Raw genomic sequence first — 27,097 nt, 5'->3', positions numbered from 1 at the left:
CCCGGTGGGCAATCAATCTGCCATTCTACTGGTCACACTGCAAGGGGAGGCCCCCAAGGATGTAGGCAGGCATCCCATATCTCCTACAACACTATCACTAAGGAAGCTCTGTAGACAACATGGGCCCCTATACATCCCTCCTCTCTCAACCTCAAGGTTTCCGCCTGTAAAACGGCAGGACTGTCTCCCCCTCAGAGCCAGTTACCTTGATGATTTTGCAGAGAAATGTTTGCCAGAGCCTCAGGCAGGATCCTGGCCATGAAGAATGGCAGTTCCCTTTCTCCCTCTCATCTCCCCCCAACTCCAGTCTCCCTCCTGACATGAAGGGAAATAATGGCGGCTCGCCTGCCCTTTGACAGCGCACATTCTGGTTTATGGCATTGTACTCCAGCTACAGAGCGCCTCTTCCCTGTAATACACTCAGCAACGTCTGATAATGGCCCTCAGAATATTCCTTTCTGGGTAGAGAAGTGGAGGTACTTTGAGTGTAAGGGAGACAATTCACGGCCCCGAGGCATGTTTAACTCTGCGGCTGTGGTTTATTGCACCCAGGTCAAAGCCTCCTTGGTCAAGATGGCTTCAGTCCTAATCTGATTCCACTCAGCTATGCTGTGCTTATTGCTGGACCACTAGCAGCAGATCTATAGAGGAGCTATCCCCCGACTTCCCTCCCCTGCACAAAAAATCCCATCCCCGATCCCCTGCAGGAAGCAGGCTTGCCCGGTGCAACCTGCCAGCCAGCCCAGCAGTGCTGCCCCAGCCCAGAGACAAGTGCCTATGTGTAAGCAAGAAGCCCCCAGAATACCAACGAGCTGGGAGGTCCCCCATGCCAGGAATCCCCCACAAGGGCCATTTGTTTGGTGTCCTGGGAAAGCCGTACAGCAACTGAGTCCTCACAGAGGTAGCCAGCATGGATCTGAAAGAAGGTGACCACGCTGAGGCTGGCCAGACTCCGTTACCAACACATGGTGAGGCCTGATGATTATAGCTGCTATGTGTAACGTGAATCGTGGACGCAGAAGCAACACTCTGTCACACACAGAGGCATAAGAAAAATAGGAAATCAGACAGGTTATGTCTAGGACAGAGTTGAGCATCTCACACACAGAATCCTATTGATTACTCTGAGTAGACCAGCACAAGCCTGCTAGTCCCACTTTGCTGTAAATGAACTGAAGCTCAAAGGACATCAACAACCTGACTGTAACATAAATCCAACATACGGGTAAGCCCACACTAGCCACCCATCAAGGCCAGCTCATGAGAACAAGGTTTTAGGGGAGGGCCTAATGTTCCCTTCTACAGGTATAATGCAATCCAAAATACACCATGTTCAGACCCCGCAACAGTGGTTACTTCAGGTTATAAGGAGAGGTAGCACCTGGACAGGGCTTTACAGATCTTTAAGACCCTGATCCGGGGCCAGCGAGATGGCTCAGTGGGTAAAGGCGATTACCACCAAGGCCGAGGACCAGAGTTTGGTTCCCCAGAACCCATCTGGGAGAAGGAGAGGAATGACTCACACAACTGTCCTCTAACTTCCACACACAGGTTTGGCACACACATTACACAGGCACAACTAAACAATTAAATAGAATCTTTTTTTTTTTTACTTTTAAAACAGCTGTGCTCTTCTGCTCCCCAGCCTTAGCATGAGGTTTATGAGAAGGTCGCTGTAGACAATCCACCGAGAAGGACAGTTGACTCAATTGCTCTTCTTCCTCCTTTCTTCCTCCTCCCTTCCCTCTGTTCCTTCTCTATCTCTTCCTCCTCATACACCTCCATCTTCCAGGACAAGACCTCACTGTAAAGCCCAAGTTTGTCTCACACTCTCAGTCACCCAGCCTCATGCCCCCAAAGGCTGGGATTACAGGCATGTACCATCACACCAGAACCGGTTTACTGTTGTGTATACTACCACCAACGGACAGATCCGAAAACCATCAGCCTCTGGCCAGCTTTGCACTTTACAAAATTGTATTGAATTACAACCAAGTCCCTTTGTTTACACTTTTTTCCTGTGGCTACTAATCTGACCCTTTATGGGAAATTTTTGCTGAGTCCTGAGACACTCTGTTCACAGAACACAAAGCTTGACAAATCTGTCTTTCTAGTTGCATTCTCCCTAGCTAAACTTGCAAATGAGTTTGCAGACTTTAAGGACACATCAGGTGACATGAAAGAGGAAGAGCAATGGATTCATTAGATAATTTCCAAGTTAGAGATGGGGGAGATGACTCAGTTGATAAAGTGCTGGCCATGAGAGCACAAAGACCCAAGCTTGAGCCCAGAACACACACAGCAATTCTGGGCCGAGAGAGATGCCTTCATTAGGAAATTGCCTGCCATACAAGCACAAGGACCCTGAATTTGAATCCTCCAAACCTACATACTAGTCAGACATGGCAGTCCATGTACATCAGTGTTGGGACAGCAGAGACAGGTCGCTACAGCTCTTGGACCAGCCAGCCTAGCCAAATGGTGAGCTCCTGGATCCATGAGAAACCCTGCCTCAGAAATTAACATGGAGGGAAACTGAGGAAGACTCCTGACATCTATCTCTGGCCACACTTGCATGCATGCATGCACACACACAAATGCAATTACACACTCACACAGGAGAACACACGTGCTACATAAACACAAAGACAACACACAAGAGAACTGTAAGTTAGCTTCTAAAAGCACACGGGCCACTGAGAAGATTAGCAGGGAAGTCAGAGAGAGAATTAAGACCAAAGAGAATGACAGGTATTTCAGAAATCACCCACTGTGGCTCCGTGCACGATTACTGAGATTGATCCCGAGTCTTCTGGATGCTTTTGCAAAACTGCACCACAGGCAGCACAAACCAAATGTTCATGGTGTCAGGACACTATGCCAAGCCTCCACACTCCCTACACTATGCCCAGAGATCCTCAACCCTGCGTGCAACCAAAAACTGGCTGCTCTTGATAAAAAGCACCTTTACCCCATTTTTCCTGCAAAAAGGCAACTCATTTTTTGCTCTGATGGACACAAAATCCCCTCAGGAGCCTGCCCCTTGCCAACTGCCATGTGGCACTGCCCACTCCCATCTGGGCGGCTGGCACAGACCCCAGCAAGCTGAGCAGGAGGCCCCAGGAGGGTCCTCAGATCACGGCTCCATCACAATGACCTACTTGGGATTAGAACAACATTTTAAAGTGTAACTATGCTTTATGGGTCATAAATATTGCACAGATGTTTCTTATTTACACAGACGTGGTAGGTTATTAGGGCCACATTACCATGCTAATATGGTGACTCCTACTTGGGAGACTAGAATGCAGCAAGCTGGGAGATGTAATTAAATAACCACACTATACATGGGGTGGGGGCGGGGTTGATACAACCAGACAAAACAGAAACACACACCGAGACTTTCAGTTTTGCTGCATAAAGGACACTTGGTGTCACGAGTTGAAACTTTCCTAAGACATCATTTGTGGGCATGAGAGGGCAATGACTTAGCTAATGGTGATAATGGCAACGGCTGACATTGGACACATGTTATATGATCCATATAGGTATCGACTCTCTTAATCCCATATCAGTTTTATGGGGTGGCTCTTGTCATTAGACCCTTTGGACATATAAGAAAATCAAGGCACGAGCCAGAAATCTATAGGTGACAGAGCCAACACCTGACTCCAGATCACCTGTTCTCTTCCTAACCACTATACATGAGCAGAAGACTTAGAGCAGCCCTGGGCATCTGCAGAAGTGAATGGTGTTTTGAGCTCTCCCAGCCTGGGTCACTGAAGTGCACATCAAGCAATGCCCCAAAGCAACCTCAGCCATCCCTGGAAAGTACGACCTTGCCTCTCTGCATGGGCAGATGGGCATGGGCAGTCTCCACGGTTCCTCACTCCAGAAGCAGCGAGGATATAAGTCTTGGGATTCTAGACGGGTACTGCCATGTTCTACCCTCCTCCCCTCCCACCACTGGAGGTTAGTCTGTATGGTTCCTATCACACCAAAGGGCTTAGCTTTCTATGATGGCCATTGGATACCAGCTCAGTCCAGGCAGCAATACTTCCTTAAGCACAGCCAAGTGTCCGGGCTGCTAGAAACATCCCTGACTAGAGGCAAATGCAGTATGCCTGCCCCACCCAACACCACCACTACTAAGGCAAAACCCTTAAAGCAGCAACTTAAATCTGTCATCTCGGCATAGTGACAGTCAGGCACTTCCCAGACAGCGATCAAAAAAATGAATTTTATTTGTCTATCTTATTTTCAAGTGGGATAAGCAAGCCAGTAAGGAAAGAAAGGCATTGAGGGAAGAGATGCTACTAACCAAAGAACATCACATGAAAATGGGAACGGCAAACAAAGGAGAAATATCTAGACAGAGATGACGAAGGCTGAGAAGGGAAGCCTGAAGAGAAGGCTCTGCGGAGATGGGTCTACTGGTCCTGCTCCACGGAGGAGCTGCGTTTGGTTCCCAGTGCCCAAGATAAGCAGCTCACACCCTTCTATAATTGGTTCCAGTGGACCTGACACCCTCTTCTGGCCTCTGTCAGTACCTGCACACATGGCATATAATCACACAGACAGACAGACAGACAGACCACACACACACACACACACACACACACACACACATACATACATACATACAAATAAAAGTAATACTATATCTAAAATGAAGACCAGACAGAGCACAGAGTGAAAGCCCTGAGGTAGTCACAGGCTATCCTGAGAGAGAAAGAGGCCCACTGGTGTAAGAGCAAGGCCTCTCCACCCTTTTTAGGACAGGCTACGGTCACTTTTAACCTTTGCAGGCCTCTTGGTTTTCACTGTGGATCTCAGTTACACCATCCAACATGAAAGCAGCCACAGATGCTGCAGAAGCAAATGGCGGTGAGCTGTAATGCTCCCCTGCGTGTTTTTTTTTACAGACATTGATATTCAAAGTTCATATAATCTCCATAACCCCTGAAGATAGAAACACTATTCTTCATTCCCGTGTAATACAGAAGCAGACAACAAGCCAGACGGGGCCCCTGGGATGCAGTCTGCTATTCCCTGGGTGAAACCCAATCAAATGAGCGAATGGCAGAAGTGGGGTGGGGGGACATTACCAGGAACTAGATCGAACAGGCAGAAGGCCGTAGTTGGGCCGAGACCTTTGTATGGGAGTGCAGAGCAGAACGACTTGAATAGAGGAGGAATCCGGTCTGATTTATGCTTTCAAAAATCCTTTGGCAGTGGCGTGGCAGTTCTGACGCTGTCATCAGCTTCCTTCAAATGTGTCAACAGGGAGCAGGACAGTGCCCCCTTGATTAAGGAGTCTGGAGCAAGCCACCCCCTGTCACAAGCTCTACGGCTCTGCTGATTTCTCTGCCTTTGACTCGCTGAAGGTTTTCATGTTTCCCCCGTGTTGCTTCTCCAGCCCTGATTTTAAGATTTCGCACTTCCCACCATCGCTAAACTTGGCCTTGGGAGAATGAAGTTGGAAGATACGTTTCCAGCATTTCTTGTGTGTCCTTTCATTTCGCTCCCCTCACAACTGAAGCGTCTGAGCAGTAACCAATTCCAGCTACGCAGTCAACACTTTCCGGGCATTGGGCAGCCTCCATCTTTGCCCCGCACGATCACCACGCGTACCTGCATTTTCATATTTCCATTTCCCCCTCATTTCTATCGTCTAAAAGAAAACTGAAAGAATTCCAATCACAGCTGTGCAGACAAAGGTGGTAGGAGAGGAAAAAAACTGGCCTTGTAGTTGGCAGGCGGCTGAGTACAATGGCTTCAATTGGTTTTGCAAAGTCCAAATTCAGTGCTGTGGGGGAGACGTGAATGAATAATGGCAAAAAGCAAAGCTCTCGCCAATCCTGCCCCAGATGAGAGAAAGTAGACTCAGCTCTTAGCTAACCCTTCCCTACTTTGTCTCTAGTCCCCTAAATTCCAACATCCACCCTGGAACCTAAGCTGACCTTTGTACCTGCTTATGCTACACCTTGATATCTTGATATTCAGCCTAGACTGTTGGTCAGGTCCCGCTTAACCCCCTCCCCAGCAGACCGGAAGGTGCCACCGTGTCAGTGAACCCAACAAAACCTTCACTCTCAGTACCTGTAGACATCTTTAGAATCCAACCGTTTTGAACCCTTGTGAGACTGGCGGAGATTCAAGCTTGTTTCCGAATCTCGAGTCCTTTCTCTGTAGAGCGATACTCAGAGAAAGTCACATATTTCAAGGCCTTCATACGATACCTAAGTAACTTCAGAAAGTATATCAGGATACTCTGCTCCCCTCCTTCAGTCTTTCTGTTAAACTTCAACTTTTCTTGTACCTAAAGACCCAAAACCTTTGGTAGCCAGAGTCTAAAGTATGCTAAGGGACATCTGGAAATGTGAGTCTACAGAGCGAAGGCTCCAGGAAGATCCCAATGATTAATTACCCCACATCACTCAGAATATGTATATTACCCTTCCCTTCTGCGTGGGATGTACTAAGAGCTAGCCTCTAACATGTGGACATGGTCAGAGGGATGCATTTTCTGTTCCTTCTGGGTGGGAGTTTAAATTCAGGCACTAGGTTGGCGAGATCCCTGTGGCAAGAAACTGAAGGCGTCTTCTAGCTAACAACCCCAAGGAGTTAAGGGTCTCAAGCCTGGAGCCTGCCAAAGAAATTGGTGTAGCCATCAACACCCTGAACACAAAACCAGATCCTTCACCAGTGCATCAGATGTGCTCATAGCACAGGCTGACACCTTGAACAAGGCAAAAGATGCCGGTAAGTTATTCTCAGATCACTGGTTCCCAGGACCGGGAGATGATAAATGAGTATTAAGTGACTGATTCGGTAGACTTCGCTATGCAGGGAAAGCTAATGAATACAGAGCTGAAACTATCATTTCAATTTCGATTTCTCAAATCATCCGATCTAGAAGTCATGATGTCAACTGTTTACACACCTCTTACTTCACCGCCTTAAGAGTGCACACATTTAGAAGGCTGGGGAGGCAGTTCAGCTGACAAGAGGCCTTGTCTGGCATTCATAAAGCCCTCAACCCCTAGCACCACAGAAAACAGTGTGGCAGCTCAAATCTATAATCTCAGCAGTCAGGAATGCAGGCAGATGTTCCAGAAGTTCAAGGTCATTCTCAGTTATATAGGAAGTTGAAGGTCTACATGAGACCTTGCAAAAGAGAGAGAGAGATTATTTGCTGTGTATGATGGGGCTGTTGTACATATCAACCTACAGCACACACAAGACCTGCCCAAGATCAAGCCAGTCGAACTCCCAGCATAGGCAGAAGCTCATGATCTCCCTCCCCTAGCTGAGAAGCTAGTAGAGACCGATGGCTGCTGGGAGAGGAGGGGATACAGCTACTTGAAGGATGCCCATGCTCCAGCAGATGGTCCTACATCCCTACCACCCACACCATACAGGTAGCATTGAGTGTATTTGCTGGATTAGAGAAAGGGAGGGAGACAGGGACAGAGAGATAAACAAAGACAGGGACAGACAGGGAGACAGAGAGGCAGAGAGAATATGAAGTTGGGAGGGAAAGATAGTTTGGGAGATGAGAGAAATCAGAGAGGGAATGGGGAATGGATTTGATCAAAACACACTGTATGCATGTATAAAATTCTCAACAAAATTTTTGCACATTTGAAATATATTGGAGGCTGATTTTATAAAAAAAAAAAAAGAAAAGAAAAGAAAAAAACCTCTACATTAACCTAATCTGTAGCCCTTTCTTGTTAAACACATCGCCTGCTAAGTCTCTCCCTTTGATGCAAATGACAAAGAGAGACATCAAACTGCTTTAGACATCTCTAAGTTGGGAGGCAGAGGTCATGGCAGAACCTGGCCTGGTTTGCACCACAACCAGGCTGCAGTTAAGAAGTTCCACACCACGACTTCCCCAGACCATTTGAATCGCGGTGACAATCAAGAGACAGAACGCGTCCTCTCACAGTCACCACCTCATTGTCGGCTGTCCAAACATCAGGGATTGCTTATATGCGTTTCCCATGGGGAATAAAGATTCTTTTGAACTAAGACCCTAGGCTGCAAACTTGCTCCTCGATGCGTTAGTTCAAGTTAAATTTTTAAAAGTCAGAAGAAGGAGAGAGGGAGCTTTGTTGTCCAAGGAAATGGATACAGCCAAGCCCAGTGAGCATGGTCGTGTGCTGGATGCCATCCAGATTCCCTGCTCTCTCCCTCTGACTTACAATCCTTTGTGCACCGTCTCCTCTTGCTCCTCGCTCAGCTGCTATGCCTCCATTCAAGCTACTCCCATGAAAACTTGACTCTATGACAACAGAACTATACAGAGAGCTGCAGTTTATCCCTTAAATCACTTATGCCTCCAAACACTTGGATCCAAGGTCTCGAGTTCGAAGACATTATGCCAAACACCAGACAACCTGACTAGGAAAGCCACGAAAAAGAATCTGCATGCTTTGCTGCCCTGTCCCATGACATAAGGGGGCCACAGTGGGCACCCCAGGAACAGGGTCTGAACAGCAGGTTGAGAGCCCAACCCTCAACTCCCACAGGGCCTTGGGTTGGTCCTGTCACCAAAGACTTGCCAGCCATTGAGAAGAGCAAGGGTCTGCATGGGATGAAGTGCCTTAAAGTGAAGCATTACAAAAGAGAATTATGGGAGTCTGTAAAAATAATCCAGTCACCTCTTATAAGTCAAGCTTAGGAAACATGAGTTAGTGTATTAAAAGCTCACACCTATCGCTCCCTCCCCCCCCTCCCCCCCCCCCCCCCCCCCCGGCACCAAGGTCATGACTGCCAGGATCTCCACAAAGCAATAAGGTGTGGTCTCGGGGGCATCCCTACCTTCAGAGCCAGCAGCTCAGACCATAAAGTTTATTGTAATTTCACTACTGTGTCTTTTGGTTTTCCTTCCTCCTCTCTGACAGTCAGACTGTTGCTCCTTCTGTTTACCTCCCCAGAAAACCCGCTTCCCTGAAACAGCACGTCGCCCCTCCTTTTAAACCCTCTGAGCTCAGGGGTTCAGATAAAAATGTGTTAAAAGTTTTTATAAAACTTTAGCCACTGGAAGAGTGTCTAGGGCAGAAAAGACAAGAGGTGTCCTTGTGTGCTCAGCATCACTTTGGTTACTTCCTAGGTTCTGCGTGGTGCAATAGAAGGCAAGCCTCTGAAACAGCAGGACTCGAGAAAATGAGAAAGGAGTTTTGGAGGGGTAACTGGTTATCTTAACATTCCCAGATAGGATCAAGCCTGGTAGCTACCAATTCAGGCACATATCTGTGCGTCAACAGACAGCAGTGAGACACGGCCATGTGTGTACACCAGAGGAAATTCACACTGAGCATGACCATAATTTTTACACTATCTTTACATTATGCTCACAATCAACCAATGAGATAAGCACAATTATCCTCATTTTCTGATGAAGAAATGGGGAGCTCAGAAAAAAAGGATAAATTATTTTTCCCCAGGGCACGCAAAGAGAAAGGAGGATGATAAGAATTCCAGTCCAGATGGGGATTAAAATGTCTCCAGGGATTGTGGGGGTCTAACAAGTTTTCCTAACAAAGAAGAGTGAACTCAGATCTGTGCATGACATTGAGATTTATCATATAACTTATACATTAATTACCAGTTCTCTATAAGACAATATAACCACCATAGCTACTACCCCATGCCAACTATTCAATGCTTCATCCAAGACCTCACAAGTCCCCTGCCAGTTGATAGAATCACTGACAGACACAAGGTAAACCAAGGCTCAGAAAGGCAGAGTAACTTGCCGGAGATCATACGGACTTAGTTCTGCTCTCTCTGGCTCCACTGTCATTTCCTTTCCAACATGCTGGGTGACCTCAGATAAAATATATTTAAGGTCAAACTATTCCTTTACGATGCACTCGATCTTTACAATCCAGAAGACTCTTTTGAATCTTGCACAACGTTGAAATGAAAAGGACACTGGCCTGCAAGTGGATGTAAGCTAGGCTGAAGCCCAGGTGTGGCCAGTGAACAGTCGTCTGGGAGAGTAGTCTGCATAACCTCGGGAATACCGGGTACGCTTCCATAGAGTGGTGAAGGCTCAGGGGGATTCCCTGGAGACTAAGTGTCACTGGGTGACACAGACACATTGTGCCCTGTTTTCTGGTACATGCTGGGATACTTGAGGCATTCTTTCTATAAATCAATTATTTCTTTTTTTTTTCAAAAAAATGGAAACACTGCTGAGGATGTTTTATTGGTGGCTGTAAGTTAAATCGACTATTACTATAAAAGACAGAACACATGGTCTTCAATTCGAGTCTGAAATCGTGACTTATTCACCACAGTAAGCTCACACTATGTATAGGAATTGTGGACAGAACAAGAAATCAGCAGTGAATAAGACAAAAGCTCAACCCTCTTGGTGCGTGAATTCTAGTAGAAATAATTACAAAAACCAACACCAAGATACATAAGCCAATTATTTCCAAAGTGTTATGACTAAAGACAGCAAAGCTCCCTGAATCAACTGACTTGGGAGTACAACACACTTACATACCAAGCGGCACCTGAATGGCCACAGGGTCCCCATGGTGGATGACGTACCTATCTTTGCTTTCTAGGCCAGCGGCTTTCACACTTCCGTATCATCAAAGTCACTTTGAAGAGGGGAAGTCATTGAAACACAAGTTGCTGAACTCTAGCCTACAGACTTTAATTCAATAATTCTGTGGTGCATCCCAAAAGTCCGAATCTCTGGACAGTCCCCGTGCAAAGGTGACACTGCTCTCTAGGGACCACACATGGAGGAAGACTTCCGTTGAGAAACACGACCATGCCAAGAAAGGCACAGTGAGACTGGAGAGGGACAGGACAAAGAACCCAGCCGGCTCCTCTTGCCAGACAAGCTCCTAGCAGCTCTCCCACCCCTTCTAAGAACACAGGAACCATATCAGACCTCCGTACTGCGACCAGAGGGCCAAGGAACCAGTCACTCATGCAGCCTCCTGAACCTCAGGGCTCCAGGAGGCCAGCTCCTTGCTGGCCCATTACAGGTTAAAGCTGATGATGGTGCCCCAGTGCTCCGAGGCCCCCAGGTACCTCAGCATCCCTTGTAGCATCCCATAACCTCAACCTTACCCCTATGAATCACCTCTTTGACAGTCTCTTCAGACACTGATATTAAAATTTGTTTTCCTTCAGTAGCAAGTTTTTCAGAAATGAACAGAAAGCTATTCTAAGTGCAAGTCAAATGCCTGATAATCATTTTTACTCACAGAAATATGACTTTCAAATGCAATTTTCAGATATTACATAGCATGTGCCCGGGTGGTCACTCTAAACAGAGTATGGGGCTTTCAAACAGGCCTTAGAGTAGCTGGCTCACCATGTATACTCAAGATTGCTGATTTTTAAAGACAATTAAGGTCTCATACCTGGGGAAATACCTCTATCCTAGACAAATGGTGCAGTGGTTTGAACAAGCATGGCTCCCATAGGCTCATATATTTAAAAGCTTGGTCCTCAGTGGGACTGTTTGGCAAGGAAGAGGAGGTGTGGCCTTGAAGGAGGTGTGTCACTGAGGGTGGGCTTTGAGGTTTCAAAAGACCATGCCATTCCTGGGTAACTCTCTCCACCTTCAACTTGTGGCTAAGATACAAGCTCTTGGCTACTGCTACAGCCTCCTGCCTGCTTGCCTGCTGGCCTCTCTCTTCCACAATGGCCATGGATTCGCCATCAAAACTGCGAGCCCCAGATGGAAATGCTTTAGTATAAGTCGCTGGTCAAGGTGTTTTGTCACAGGAAATGAACAGTAACTAAGACAAATGAAAACAACTGGCCAACCTAGTTCTTCTTGTGCTTTCTTGCGGGAACAGGGCTCTGCTGAGCTCCCAGAATCCATAAAACCACCAAGAATGGACAGAAATGTCTGCATGCTTTCCATGAGCCTGGCCCTCCCCTGAGCTCTCTGCCTGTGTCGCCTCAGGGATCTGTCACCACCACCACTGACAGCTCATCACCATTAGCCTCATTTCACAGATGACCAGAGGGAGGCATTCTGACGGCTCAAAGTGTTCAAGGTCATAGTGTATGATTGAGACAACCGTGGAGTCCAAAGTCAGAGCTCTGAGCTGAGCCTGCTCCTTACACACCTGTGTGTTTCTTCTTAGAACAGAAGCGCCATCTGCATCTGACCCAATTCCACAAGGAAGACTCGTCCTGGAACCAAAAGGCATATTAGGGATGATGCTTTAACCTGTGGTCACAGGGCTGAAACTGAGAAAGGATCCTGTCCTTTATTGCTAGTCTCACTGTGCAAGAGTCAACAAGGTAGAGAAGAGATTAGGCATCTTTAGAAAGTCACAGATAAAATTCTGTGGGACCGCTCTTCTCAGAATTAGAGACTTTAACAGAAAAAAGAAGCCACAACATTCAACAGTAGACACATCCATGAACTCAAAAGCAACCCCACCTGATGGTGTGAGCATCAGCTTCGCTCTCAGTGAATTGTAAGAGCAATCTCCTGTTCAAGAAAAACACATTTTTTTCTAGACTGTGTGATTTTTCTGGAGCCACAGAGAAGCAAAGGGCACAACCTGAGGTTTGGGGGCACAGCTGCCCTGAGCTGCAAGGCTTCTTGCACAAACAGCATCCTCTCTCCCATACTTCTTGTTGCCATAAGAATAGTCTAGCATTCAGTACAGTACCACTCTAGGTTAGGAACCTAAACTCTTGCATGAACGGATTCACAGCCAAATCCTTGAATCTTCACAAAATCAAATTTATTATGTAATATATGGGAATACCACGTCTTCCTGGTGGGATTATAAAATGTAAATGGCATCCTAAAATTCTCCCCAAAAATATTTCCGTGGAAATTTCCAAAGGCAGGCTTTCCATCCAGGCTTAGTATCAATGACTATGCTCTTCAATTTGGATCATAAATGTGCCCACATCCTAAGACTGTTAAGGAGACAGGGTGAGTGACAATTACTACAGCCCTTGACAACTGCCTGGCTCATCTGAAGCACCTGAAGGATGCAGAGTGTCGTCGCTTCCTATTTGGCAGTCATGTCCCCTCATGCATTTATTCCCGGGAGGTTCGCTTTGAATCCTTCCCGCTCTGAGACACACCCCAGTGCACCTGTGTTTTTCATAACTTTTGAGTCGGGTCCCTATTATTATCCCTCTTTCATCCATCATTCCACCAAGCCGTCTGGCATCTTGTGTTTTCAACTTTCCATTCCGACAGCAGCCAACTGCTCTTCTCTTCTGCATACTTTGAGTGGTTGGAAACCGTCCTTCCAAGAGACTCTGCGCCCCTCCTGTCACATGCTAATGTCGCCTGTTCTGACGAAGCTGCAGCTACAAATGAGCAATTCTGGAAACATTCTGTTCCATGTCCTGGTCCTAAAGATTCCATAACTCGTTCTCTTTCAGGGAAAAATGGATGGTATCAAAGAACTAAATAGTTCGATAGAAAAAAAAGATAGTTTTTGAAATATACTTCCATCAAAGACTTTAAGTGATTTTATTTTCATGACAAAGTTTTTTCCAAGTTCATGGAATTCAAGGGGTTCGGGTGATGCCTCTGCAGTTAAGAGAAATGCTGAACGTCCAGAGGACCCGGGCTGGGTCCCAGCACCCACATGGAGGCTCCCAACCATTTGTGGCTCTAGTTTCAGGGGAGTCAACAGTTTCTTTTCATCTTCACAGCACAGCACAAAAGGGGTGCACAGACATGCATGCAAGCAGAAATATTCACACAGAGAGAAAATAAAATTTTAAAGAAAATTTAAACATGGAAGTTAAGCCAGACATAGTAGCTCACATTTTTAATTTCAACAACTGGGAGGCAGAGGCGGGAGGATTACAAGTGCAAGACCAATAGGGGACTGCATAATGAGTTCTAGGTTTGTCTAAGGTACAAAATGGAATCCTTTCTCCAAAATAAGTCATAAAAACCTAGAAGGGTGCCAGAGTGATGGTTCAATTGATAAGGTACTTGCTACACAAGCATGAAGACTGGAGTTTGGATCCTTAGCACCTACCTTAAGAGAATAAATCCAGGTGCAATGGTGTGTATCTGTAGCCCCAACATTGAGGGGGTTGGGGTAGAGATGGGCAGATCCCTGGAGCTTCCTGTTCAGTCAGTCTAGCCAGATCTCTACAGTATAGGTTGAAGGAGAGATACTAGTCAATAAATAAGGTGGAGAGCAACTTGGGAAGAAATTCAACATTGACCTGTAGCCTACACACACACACACACACACACACACACACACACGCATGCACGCACGCACGCACGCATGCATGCATGCATACAATAGCCTCCACATGTGTGTGTCCGAGAATATACACACACTACCCTCCAGATGTGTGTGTCTACATACATGCATATACATACACACATTCACTTACACACACACACATGTATGCACTAGCCTCCACATGTGTGTGTCCAAGAATATACACACACTACTCTCCACATGTGTGTGTCTACATACACACATATACATACACACATGTACTTACACACACACACGCATGCATGCACTAACCTCCACATGTGTGTGTCAAAATACATACACACACTACCCTCCACATATGTGTGTCCACATACACACATATACATGCATACATGCACTTACACACACACACACAAGAGAGAGGGAGAACAAAAAGAAACAAACATAGAAGTCACCAGGTAATTAACAGATGCAAAAGCTGCCCAGCTTTACAGCATCCTCAAACACCAAGGAGACTGAGTCAAAAAGCCTTATTAGGACCCATATGATCCCAGAGCCAGCACTGTCCCATCTGCTATGTCTAAACAGTGATGACATCTGCTCCACAAAGGTCCTGAGAGAGAAGTGGGTATAGAGAGAGGACAGCTGTTGCACCTCATAAGCTCCCCACAGACCACCATGAACTCACACTCAACTGTTTCCATGTACCTACAACAGACTCTACCTCTCTCCTGAGCTGATGCGGCAATACTGGAACACACTCCCCTGCCTCCTGGGAAATCATCATTACAACCCTAAAATGAGGCTTTCTACATAGGAAACAAAATCCAGATTGATTTTTGAAAAGATGAAGGGAGAAAACAGTAAATGTATTCTAAACCCTTATCAACTGTCGTTACTAACAGATCTTAAACTCCACAGGCGTCATTTAAGATTCATTTTTATCCCTGAATCAGTGTATATGACTGGGTGTTAGCATGCACGCGTGCATGCAGTGCCTGTGCAGGCCAGAAGAGGGCATCAGATACCCTGGAACTGGAGTTACAGAAGGTTGTGAGCTGCCTGGAGAGGGTTTGGGGGAACCAAAATGGGGTCCCCTGCAAGAGCAGCAAATCCACTTGCCCACCGAACCATCTCTCCAGCCAGCCACTTCCCAGTATTACCTCTTACGAGGCTAATTTCAGTCCTGAACTACTATAAAGAAAAGTGTAATAACACCTATCTTCTTCCCTATCAAAAATTATCAACTTGTTTTTAACAAATCTATTTTGAATACATTTCCCTTTTCAGAAAGAAATAATATTACAGAAATCCAAAATGCCCTTAGCCAGTATCCTACTTCCATTTCTTCCCTGTCTCTTCTAAGAGATAAAGCCATCTATCTGCTTCTAGGACTTAAATTATTTTAACACACTTCAATAATTACTACTTATCTTATTGTTTCACCCATAAGATCAGCTCTGTTTTCTGCCCATAGGGGAGGATGCGGCCTTGTAGATGGTGAGTTTGGTCCATAAACAAGAAGAGCCTATTGTCTATAATATTGCTTAAGTAAATGCTCAAAATATTGCCATGAAACCACCCATGATGCCGCTGTAAAAAGGCAATGGCATCTGGGCGGTGGTAGCACACGCCTTTAATCTCAGGACTCAGGGGGAGGCAGAGGCAGGCTGATCTCTGGGTGTTTGAAGCCAGCCTGGTCTACAGAGCTAGTTTTAAGGCAGTCTGGGCTACACAGAGAAACCCTGTCTCAAAAACAATTAAAAGTAAAGAAAAAAGAAAGAGAAAGAGAGAGAGAGAGAGAGAGAGAGAGAGAGAGAGCAATGGCATAGCTAAACACTGGCTACAGCTACCGTATAAAAAGGACTGACCCAGTGTTGATGTCATGCAGAGCTATGCACACCAGAAACAGCCAGACCAAGGGTAGACTTCACCTCTCCCAGCCTCAGTGGGCACCTTACTTTTAAGAAAATATGCTTTGGAACTTAATAAAGAAGTGGTAGAAATTTTTGCAACAAGTACACAGACTTGGTGAAACGGCTCTACAATCATGCCACTGACATCTGAAATAGGTTGACAACAACAAAGGGCACACCCTAATACCCAGATGCCCACCAAGAATCACTGTGCCAAAGCAGGAATCAATGAGATAACCTGTCTAAACCATGAGAAATGCCACAGGAGAAGCTGAGTCTCATGAAGTTTATCTGCTCTCCTAATCTAACCACTGGGCCTAGCATGACTTAAAAAATAAAAAGTCTGAGCCTAAGGCAATGAGCCCAAGGCAAAGTTCCTAGACTCTCCTATGTGAGATAAAGCAAGGAGTGAGAGAAAGGATCTCCAAGAAAGCTAAAGCCCTCAAAGAGATGTCTGAGGCTGAAGCCAAAAACCCATGGGTCATAAAGATGGATAAACATCTGCAAAGGTAACCATGGAACCAGGCGGTAACCAGGACCCTAGAGCCCCAGAAGGAGTAGATGACCAGCATTTCTTCTGGGATAAATGACAGCTGTCAAGGTTTTCCAGGTGAGAGGAAACAGAAACAGAACTGAGAAACGCATCCGCAATAGCAATATGGAGACTACACGCAAGGGGATTGAAATATATGCCAAGTGTTTTTTATACACAGGAAGGTAAAGACAATAAAGACAAGAAACTTGAATTCATCTAGTTCTCCTTAAAAATGACTCAGGTTACAGTTTTCAACTAATGAACATTTTAAAATACATGTACAGTTTTTATAGGCAGTGGTGACCTTGAAGCTGCGGAGTTTGTTCAAATTAGTGGCATTCTACCATCAGAAATGGTGTCGAGGAGGTCAAGTCCAGAAATGCTACTTTGCTACTTAGAATAGATACCTTCTGAGTAGAAAATGTAAAACTCACATTGGGAAGTCTATCAGATGCGCGCACACACACACACACACACACATACACACATATGTATACATATACAAGTGTGAATATGCATGTATATGCACATATACATATACATGTGTATACACATGTGTGTTATATGTGTTTATATGTGCATATACATATATGTATATATGACTTGTGTTTGAAGCAAAGAGTAGTTCCACACTTAGATAAAGTTAAGGGTTTTTGCACTGCTAAGCTGCGTATCTCAAAAGTTAAAAGCTCTCCATTCCCTCACCTCTAGTAGGTTCCATAGTTCCCCAGTAAACCTAATTAAAGCAGCCTCAAGACAACGCAATGAAAGCTCCCGAGAGCTGGCCCCTGCTTTGTTCCACACGATTTTGTTTAGAGAACGATAACCTTCCTGAAGAAGAGCCAGCTGAGATGTGGGGCGACAGCTGGCAACATGCCTAGCTTCTCGAGGGCTCAAAGCTTCGGGAAGATAACTGGTGACCCTTCCCACCCCCACCCCACTCTGGTGTGAGACAAGTCTAATCTTGGCCTGGTGTCTTCCCCACACGGCCACTCACACACTCCCTGTCACAAGAGGTAAAATTAAAGAGATGATAAACGCGCATCAAACAGAAGAAAGGTAGACGGAATAAGTTAATAACAGCTAAGGCAGTCAGAGTTCAACAAAATGGGGAAAGGATTGGACACAGAAATGGCTGTGACCTCAACACTGATACGGCAGAGCAGGGCCGCACCCTTGACGGAGGTGTGGCAGGGACAGTTGTACAGGCTTCGTGTAACCGCATGCCACATCCTTAACCTAGATATCATAGAACCATAGGAGGAGGAGCATCTCTACCTTCTACAGCCAGATTTAGAAGGACTGAAGGAAACAGGAAAGCAACAAGAAATTGCTCTAAAATTCCAGCATCACAAAGGGAAGGCTAGCCAAGCAACTCCTGAGACACATAACTCAAGGCATCTGAGAACACGCCTTCTCCAGGGTCATTTCCTGTGCTCCAGCTTGAAGATAACAAGTGACACCTGCCAGTCTCCATAACAGCGTGAGCCAATTCCTATGCTAAATCTCCAAATATAATATCTGTATACATATATATAGGATATATTATAGTATGATTTATATTAATAATAATTGTAACTATATTATGTGAAATAGTAGTTACTGATAGTAATACAATTTTAGTATAGTATAATAATGTCACAATTAATTTTTAGATAATTTAATTAAATGTGACTATATAGTTGATAATATATCATTATAAAACAATAAATATATGTAAGTAAACATATATAGGATAAATGTGAATAGAGAGAGCCTATCATATATATAATATATATACCGTATATTATATATAGTACATTCTATTGGTTCTCTGTCTTTGGAGGGACCTGACTAATCCAACTCCTTTGTGCAATTTCCTCTCCTTGAGTGTAGGCTGGACCCAGTCTCTTGCCTCTTTCAAAGGAAGGCAGTAAAAGTAATGGGATGTCACTTTCAAAATTAGGTTACAAAAGACTATAGCTTCCACCTTGCTGAGGCGCTCTCCTGCCCTAGCCTCTCAATCAATCCGCCCAAGCCAGCTGCTGAACTGTGAGCTGTCCCATGCCAAGAGAGGGCCACATGGGAAGGGCTGGAGCGCGGCCTCCAGCTCACCAGAAACTGAGCTTGCCAGGCAGTGGCTCAATCCCACAGCAACCTTCTGGGAAACCCAGGAAGCAGAGCCTCTTCCACGGAAGTTCAATCCCGGAAGCCCTCACTGACACCTCCACTGAATCCACTGAGAGGCTCAGACCAGAGGACGCAGCCATGCACACAGATTCTTGTTGCATAAAGAAATGGTAGACAACAAACCCGGCCTGGTTAGCAGCAGCAAATAACACAGTTCCCTCTTAGGTGAGACTTCAGAGTTTTCCTTCTTTCCTGAAAGTTTTGGCACCCAGGGAACACTGGCAGAGGTCCCCAGCACCGGACTCCAGCATGGGGGACCGGTTCCTAGATGCCTAAGGAAAAAAGAAGCTGAGGCATCCATTTCTAGGCTATACTAATTTAAGCACAGAGTGTGACAATGTGACAAACATTTTAATTAGACTAATAATTTCTCACATTTAAACCAACTTTATAAAATCCAAGAGATAACTGATTGTGGGTATATGTTGTTTAGATGTCTTTCTTCTCGATGCCTGACTTTACCAGATGTCTGTCTGTTTTATCTTGTTCTAGGCTAGAGTTCAAACAAAAATCGCAAATGTGCATCCCATGTTTTGATGTCTTCAGGACTCTTTAAACAACACCCAGAGTCAGACTACCGAAAAGTGAACCTGAGACCCAGCCTACTGTCACAGAAAAAGAAGGACTGTCAAAGATGTCTGCAGATCGTGAGAAAAGATGCAGTCTGGAAAATATTCCCTACCCAAACTGTGGTCATGTAAGCAGAAAAAGCCATCATTATTGTCAGTTGAGGAAGTCAAGACCATCCAACATCAGGTACTTTTTAATTTTTCTTCTGTTTGCTAACATGGGTTTGTTTGTGAATTCACTTACTCATCTTTGCTCAGTAATGGAGAGAAAAATGAACGGCACTCCTGAGATGAATCCACCACCACCTGCCATGCAAGACCAATGACTCCCAAAAACAGGTTCTGTTCTCATGACCATTTTCAGGCCCAAGGGAACCAAAGACGAGGGAGACAGAATCTGGGCTGTTCTGGGAAACAGGCTTGAAGGACTGTATGAAGCAAGAGCTGGGGATGAGCTCCCTGTCCTGCCGGAGGTGAGTTCAGAATGGCAAAAAGGCCAAGACTGATTTCAGAGCAGCATACGAATCAAGCGGGGTGGATGGAGAAGAGGAAGGTCTACCGCTTGGGCTATAGAGCCAGACCCTATATCCAAAACCAGGAGTTGGGGATTGTAATTCAGTGAGGGATCACTTGCCTAGCATATGCAAGGCCCTGGGTTTGATCCCTAGAACACACACACACAGAGAGAGAGAGAGAGAGAGAGAGAGAGAGAGAGAGAGAGAGAGAGAGAGAGCATTCTTCCAGAGAGAGAGAGAGAGAGAGAGAGAGCATTCTTCCAGAGAGAGAGAGAGAGCATTCTTCCAGAGTTGATGGAAGCCCCTAAAAAAGATAGGCAGAAAATCAATATGGAGCTTGCTTTCTTCGCTCTGTAGCTGTTTATCTTGGCTGGAAACCCAGGGGCCAAAAAGCACTACACCTGTCCTTATTTGGTGAGCACATACACTTCTGCTAAACGGCCATATCCTTCGTTCAGTACGGAAGGAAGTGACTGAACGATTATCCCCCATTGGCTACCCATATCCCACTACCACACCACAACACCTACAAAGGACCAGCATCCTCATTGTCGGTTGGCATTGCCAAGCAGTGTTCAAAGAGGCTGCTTCAACCTTCACTTACCCAACAATGCATGGAGCCATCTAATCATTCGAGTTCTTTGCCAAAACTTGATTGCTTTAACTATTTTAACTGTTGCCAAAGCAATGAGTAGGGAGACAACTAGTTCAGAGATTTGATTCACAGATTAGAGAGAATAAAAGGGACAGGCCTTGCAAATAGCCCCTGCAGCAGTGTGTTTTGGGAACTGAAGAGAGGTAAGTCACACCAAGGCCATCATCCCCTTGGGCGCCCAGTGTCATTCCCATTTTACAGATGTGAAAGCAGAGAAATGGCTCCTCAAGGTCACACTACACATTCGGACAAAATGGAAAGCTCCTGGCTTAACGATTTTATTCTACAACATTCTGCCCACTGTAAGTATAGTATACTAACATCTTCCACCAGTTCCTAGAGTTGAACAACCATGGCCACCTCCCAGTGGTCACGTATTTCCACCTTTCCAAAAACTTCTCTCACATCGACTTGCTGGAAAGCCTTCCCCGCGCCCAACCTGGGCAACCAATGTTCTCTGTCTCCATGGGCTTGCCTTTTCTGAGCCTCTCATACAATATGAAAGACATCTAGACACTTTAACTTGGCGTACAATTTCTGATATATGTCCTAGCATCTATCTGAAATTGGTTCCCTTTTATTAGTAGCAATACCCAATTCCACAGATTCACCAGTCACATGGGTTATTTTCCATGTGGGGTGACTATGAATAATACTTCCGGTGAGCATGCACGGTCCCATTTTTCTCTGGACATCCTAAAAGTGTGGGAGCTCCATCCTATGGCAGGTGCAGATTTAATGTTTTAAAGAAAATGCCAAACTCATCACCAAAATGCTTTTACTGCTTTTCATTCCCTCCAGCACCCAATAAAACAATTGAAGGCGAATAATCAAAAAGTACAAAGGCCTGTGCGCACACTCCACTCACATGCAGTGGCTGGATGAGCAAGTGAGACACACTGCATTCAGCACTCTGGTGTGGGAAACATCCAGTCCACAACCCTGCAGGCCCATGAGCTCACCGGAGATGGATCCAATGGGACTCCTGAGCAGCCCTCCTTGTGTATGCTCATAGGGAAAGCCAAGTGACACCACACTGAAAACTGGGCGCAAAACAGCCCCTAGCGGTCATGATTTATTACACACATTGCTCCCTTCCATCTCTATGCTCTATTTATACCAATAGATTTGAGACAGGTCCCCTGCAGGGGGATCTGTGTCCAGAATCCCACTTGACCTTCTGTATTTTCTTTATGACATGAAACTCTTGATGGAGGAAGGGCACTGGCTAATAAAAAACTGCTTGGCCCTGATGGGTTAGAACAGAGGGGGGTGGAGTAAACAGAACAGAATGCTGGGAGGAAGAGGAAGTGAGCTCAGATGCCAGGCCACTGCTCTCTGGGGCAGATGCGATGAAGCTCTGACCCAGCATGGACGTAGGCTAGAATCTTCCTGGTAAGCGCACCTCGGTGCTACACACATTAATAGAAATGGGCCAGGCAGTGTTTAAATGAATACAGTTTGTGTGTTGTTATTTGGGGGTATAAGCTAGCCGGTGGCTGGGAGCCGGGCTGTGGGAAGAGGCCTGCAGCTCCTACTACAATCCATAAGCAATAAATAAATTCTACCCTATTCTCTCTCTCTCTCTCTCTCTCTCTCTCTCTCTCTCTCTCTCCCTCTCCCTCTCTCTCTCTCCCACCCCCCAGGTAAATAAAAGCACTCAGCAAGCTCATGCAAGTTCTATGACCCCTACCTAGTTCCCCTGACTCACCTGAACTCAATGCAACAGATCAGAGTTTACCGCTGTCCCTCTCAACCACATCTTATTGTTATTAATCCTTTCAAAGCCCTCCCCTCCCACACTCCCTCTTACAGATGTCATAAGATGCCCTAACTGCTTTCTCATATTCACACAGTGCTGGCTTCTAAACCTGACTCTGTTATGAGTTTGCAAATCTCATAACACCTGTTGGACAGGGCTTGTTTCCATAGGTTTTATTATTATTATTATTTGCTCCTTGCAATGCCACAGCCTACTATATGCTTTCTGAGCCTCTGTGTATTTATCAGTTTCACAAACTGTCTTTCCCCCACTGGCCCACCGAGCACGAGGCACTTGATTTCCAAGGCTGACAGAAGATAAGAACAGAGGCAAGGCAGAGCCTGACCACAAAGGAGGAATGTGTGTGCCAAGGTGGTGATGGGAACAGTGACACAGTCATATACGTTAGCCTAACAACCAGCTGGATTTTTAAACTGACGCCAATTAAAGGCCACAATGTGCTTAAAACTGAACGTTTCTTTCACAAACTTGGGACAACCAAAGTGGCTAGTGTCCTCTGCTGGAAATTTCCATTTGAAATCTCTTTCTGAAAACAGTAGCAGGGAATACGGGAGCCCACCCCCTTTTTTAAAAAATGAATAAAGGAAGGAAAACTAAAAAGCATCACGAAAATCCAGCCACCTCCACGCCGAGCTTCATTTAGCTTGGCAGAAGCATCCCAGCCCAACTTGGGCACACACAGAAACCCACACCAATGCCAAGGGAGAGTAATGGACTCAGATCCCATTCTGGACGGAGAACCCACTCTTCCCTCGCTCTTCATGCCTCTCCACACTTGGTCCTCACAAGATCCAGCGAGGCAGCTCTAATTACCCGTACTTTGCAGATAAGAAGCTGGAGGTTGGAAAAGATAAACAACCTGTCCAATCTGGCACTGCTAGCTCAAAAGGCAGAAGTGGGATTCCAACCAAGGATGTCAGGCGCCAACCCTCACTCTTTCCCTCAGGTCCCATCGCCTCCCAAACACAACCCCCCTTCCCCATCCTGGCTGCTTCAGGACCCTGCCATCTCTTCATCATCATCGATAAATATTTATCAAGGACCACTGCCGACATAGCAATGCTCTTGTTTCCACAGCAACACGCAGTCAGAGAGTCATGGGAGTATCCCGTGCTTGAAAGAACGATGCTGTAATGTCCTCTGATCGTTGCTCTGAAAGGTGGCAGCTACACTACTACAGGCGACACCGTCTCGGCTGGCAGTGTGAAGCCTGTGGAAACTGCTCAGAACAAACAAGAAGGAAGTGAAATGGAAGGGAAGGCTGTACGGTGGTCTGCATTTATTTCGTGTTTGCTGTTGTTGGCGGAACAGAATCAAAGCCAGGTTTTCACATTAATTGTTCTTTTATTAGGAAACAAATCAAGCAATCCAGAACAGAAAGTAAAATTCAACTGTACTGAAAAACGGTTCCCCAGAGGTGTCTGGCAGCAATTATCGAGTTAAATGACTACATTGCTTACAACTGTCACCATGAGCCAGTCCCCTTTAAGATCTGGGTTTAACTCGCAATACTGATAATAAATAGACTAATTATCCCCTTATCTGTTTACTTAATCATCTACTTCCCTCATGCCAAATCGGGTTTGCTGTTTACTGACTATTATTATAATACTTTTTCTTTTACTATCATCCCTCACCAAAAAATAAATAAAATAAAATATTGGTGGCTCATGAAGCATATCAGCGTGAGGAAGGAGTAAATTGCCTTTGATGACAGCTTCGGACTCCGGCTTTTGGACACTATAACCAACAGTCACAGCAAAACCCATCATCCCTCTGTGTCCTAGATGTAAGCTTACAAATGGAAATTGCTTCCGAGACCGGGGATCTTCAGATCAAAGGAATATGGAGAACATACTACTGGGTTTTAAAATGCATTATTTACTCAGACTTGCCGAAAGTTTAAAATAAGATGCTTCAAAAGAGACCAAAGTTATAATCATAGCGAATTTGGATTCCAACAATACTACAACAAGGAATAAAATAAGAAGATAAGTCCGTTCTAACGGGTTAACAGTTGCAAAACAACGCATGGAGATTTACAGATGTTCATAAGGAAAACACGGGAAGAATCTAGTTTAAAACGATCTAGTTAGCATTACCGTAGAGAGGGGATGAGACTTGTCTAGAAAAAAGATCCCCATTTCCATAAATGAGCGGGGCTTAGAACGCACCAAGTCACCAAGACAAGCTAATCCCACTCCTTTAAGGAGCCCGGGAACAGCGCAACCGCTTGCTAAATATATGCTATTGTAGCTTTGCAAAAGCTATGGGCCCAGGTAGAACCAAGGAAAACATATGGCGCCTTCACAGTCAATTTCTTCCCAAACTGTACTCCACGATTGCTTTTCTTCCCCGTGTGTTCCTAACAGCAAACAAAGGAAAGGTGCTTCCTCCTCACACTTCCCTAAATGTTTTAACAAAAGGCTGCTGAATAAACACATTACTCATTTAAAAATTGAACCGAAGTTCTGTCCCTGAGATGAAAGCGGCTCGATTTGCATTTAACAGCTGTGGGCGAGCGCCACCTTGCGGGAGCATGAGGAACGGACACGCATTCAGCCCTGGACTCCTGTCTGGAGCCGGTTCTGGGTTACAGCTGCTAACCCAAAAAAGGTCTGAGACTCGTGGTGGAATGTTTTCGATTCGGTTCCTGCTGCGGGAACGTGAGTACTCGTGCGCTGGCCAGCCAAGCCTTGGAGAATACTTTAATCAGAATCATAAAATCATACCCGGGTCCTCAGGACTGCCCAGAGCATCCTTCTGCCACCTCCCTAACACAGCACACCTAAGGCAGACCCCAAAGCTAAGGAAAAGAGCTGCGTAGCATCTTCAGAATGGTGCTGCGGCTGCCTCTTTTCTCTCTCTTGTTGTCCTAGCCTCTCAGCATCACAGGCCTTAAAAAGAGAGTCTTCCTCAACCAACTTCCCTGGCACGGAAACAATCCGTCCTTTCCCAAGCATCCTGTGTCCAGTTTCCATTTTAGCATCCAGCCGGGGAAGAAAGCCTAAGACATTTCCAACAAAGCATCGCTCCGGAAGGTCTTATTTCAAATGTAGCCAGTTTAAAGGCCTTCACTTCCAGCAGGTTCTCTGTCTTTCCTTTCTCTTTCTTCCTCCCCTGATTTCTTATGTGAGCACAGCTGTTGCTTAGCAATCCAAAAGGAGCCCTTTCCTAAGTCCCGAGGACTTACCTCAACCTGCCCCCGACCCTGCAATATCAGCTTTGTGTGGTCCTTTCGGAAACCAAAGGTGCTAAGAAACTTTGAGGTGATTTTGAACTCGGAGGTATGCCTACATCGCCTCCCCACCTCTCCTTCCCTCTTTGGGGGACTCCGGTGTGGAAGACCTACCAATGGGGTTTTAGTGATTAGATAGACCCTAGGTACTGGTCTTCTCAGCTTAACTCACCACTAGGAAGACACCGGAAACACTCTAGGGAACTAGCTGACTGCCTGTGGGCAAACCAAAACACAGTGTCCCGAAGTTTTCAGAAGCCCATTAGCTCACTGATCAAAGCCACTGGACTTAAAGGACCTTAGTAAGGTAACCCATTACTCTGGATAACGCCACGAGGTGAATGGGGCTTTGCTGTGCGGGTCACTCACAGAAAGACTCCCATGGGAACCTCCAGGGGCTAAGGACAGGCGAAGGGGAGCAGCGCGTTTCGAACAAGACTGGATGCTCTTTAGTGTCTCCGAGGAGAAAGAAAAAGCCACCGCCCTGGCAGCCTGGGCCTGCTAGGGAACTGTGTTCCCCACTCCAAGAGCGCGAGCAGCCCGAGAAGCTGCCGGGGTGACAGTGCTCCCCGCCGGGAGAAAAGCGGCGCCTCATCCCGCCGCCCCAAAACACTCGAGTGACAGGTTCCGACAAGTGGGAGGCAGCAAGTGGAAATATTCGCAACAACCGCGGAAAGTTACTCCCGCCCGGGGGTGGGGGAGAGAGGCAGGAAAGTAAGGCGACAAGGGGACCAGGGGGGAACTGGCGCAGGACCTGGCACGCCTGGACGAAGCAACTGCGTCCAGAGGCTGGGACCAGACTCGGGCCACTCGGTCCCAGCCTCTCCTGCCCGTCGTACCCAACTTTCTCCTCAGAAGCTGCAGGGAAGGGCGCGGGGCCCGAGGGGAGTCGGGCGGTCGCACTCACCTGCGGCGCTCTGCGCTCGGGCGCCGGGCAGCGGCGACCGCTGCAGCCCCAGGAGCAGGAGCCGGAGCAGGCAGAGGGCAAGCGCGCCGAGGCTCCCCATCCGGACGGCGAGCAGCTCAGCCCCTTCCCGCGGGCGCCGGGTCCGGGACTCGAGCGGGCACGGGGTGGCCCCGCATCGCCAACGAGGCTGCTGGCAGTGCGCGCCGCTGGGCTCCCCGGGCTGGCTCAGCTCTGTCAGCAGGAGCCAGCGCTGCTGCGCTCCGAGCCCAGGCGCGGCGCGAACTGAGGCGCGAGGCTGGGCGGGGGCGGGACGCGCGGGCCGGGGGGCGGTGTCCCCCGAGTCCTAACGCCGCCGCCGTCGCCGTCGCCCGCCCGGGCGCTCCGCCTCGGCCGCGCACACACACCCTCGCGCGCACGCCCGCGCCTGGCACACGCCCGCGGCAGCCACTCGCGGACTCCCCCACGCACCCTCTCCCGGGCTGGCCGGCTCAGGGCCGTTCGCGCAGTCACGCGCATACACACATCGCTCTTGCACCCACAGGATCCGCGGGGTACTCGCCGCTTTGCCCCACGCCACGCCGCCCAGCCGAG

General features: G+C 46.8%; 1 protein-coding gene across 13 annotated transcripts in view; it reads right to left on the bottom strand.

Moving 5' to 3' along the window:
• Ptprt (protein tyrosine phosphatase receptor type T) overlaps positions 1 to 26,770 on the bottom strand; it is a 1,081,821-nt gene extending 1,055,051 nt beyond the window's left edge. For all 13 annotated transcript variants that reach the window (XR_005976047.1, XM_041670836.1, XM_041670844.1 and 10 more), the window contains exon 1: positions 26,507 to 26,770. Coding sequence is in view for 12 of the 13 variants with exons in the window: in XM_041670836.1 (XP_041526770.1) it covers positions 26,507 to 26,606 (100 nt within the window). In the remaining variant the exon portion in view is untranslated. The remainder of the gene's footprint in view (positions 1 to 26,506) is intronic.
• Between the last annotated feature and the right edge of the window lie 327 nt (positions 26,771 to 27,097).

Source organism: Microtus oregoni, unplaced genomic scaffold, assembly GCF_018167655.1.
Source record: "Microtus oregoni isolate MIOR12 unplaced genomic scaffold, Mior012 000020F_ref0000438, whole genome shotgun sequence".
Lineage (NCBI taxonomy): Eukaryota > Metazoa > Chordata > Mammalia > Rodentia > Cricetidae > Microtus > Microtus oregoni.
Note: the sequence above shows the minus strand (reverse complement) of the source record. Positions and strands in the feature narration are given on the sequence as shown.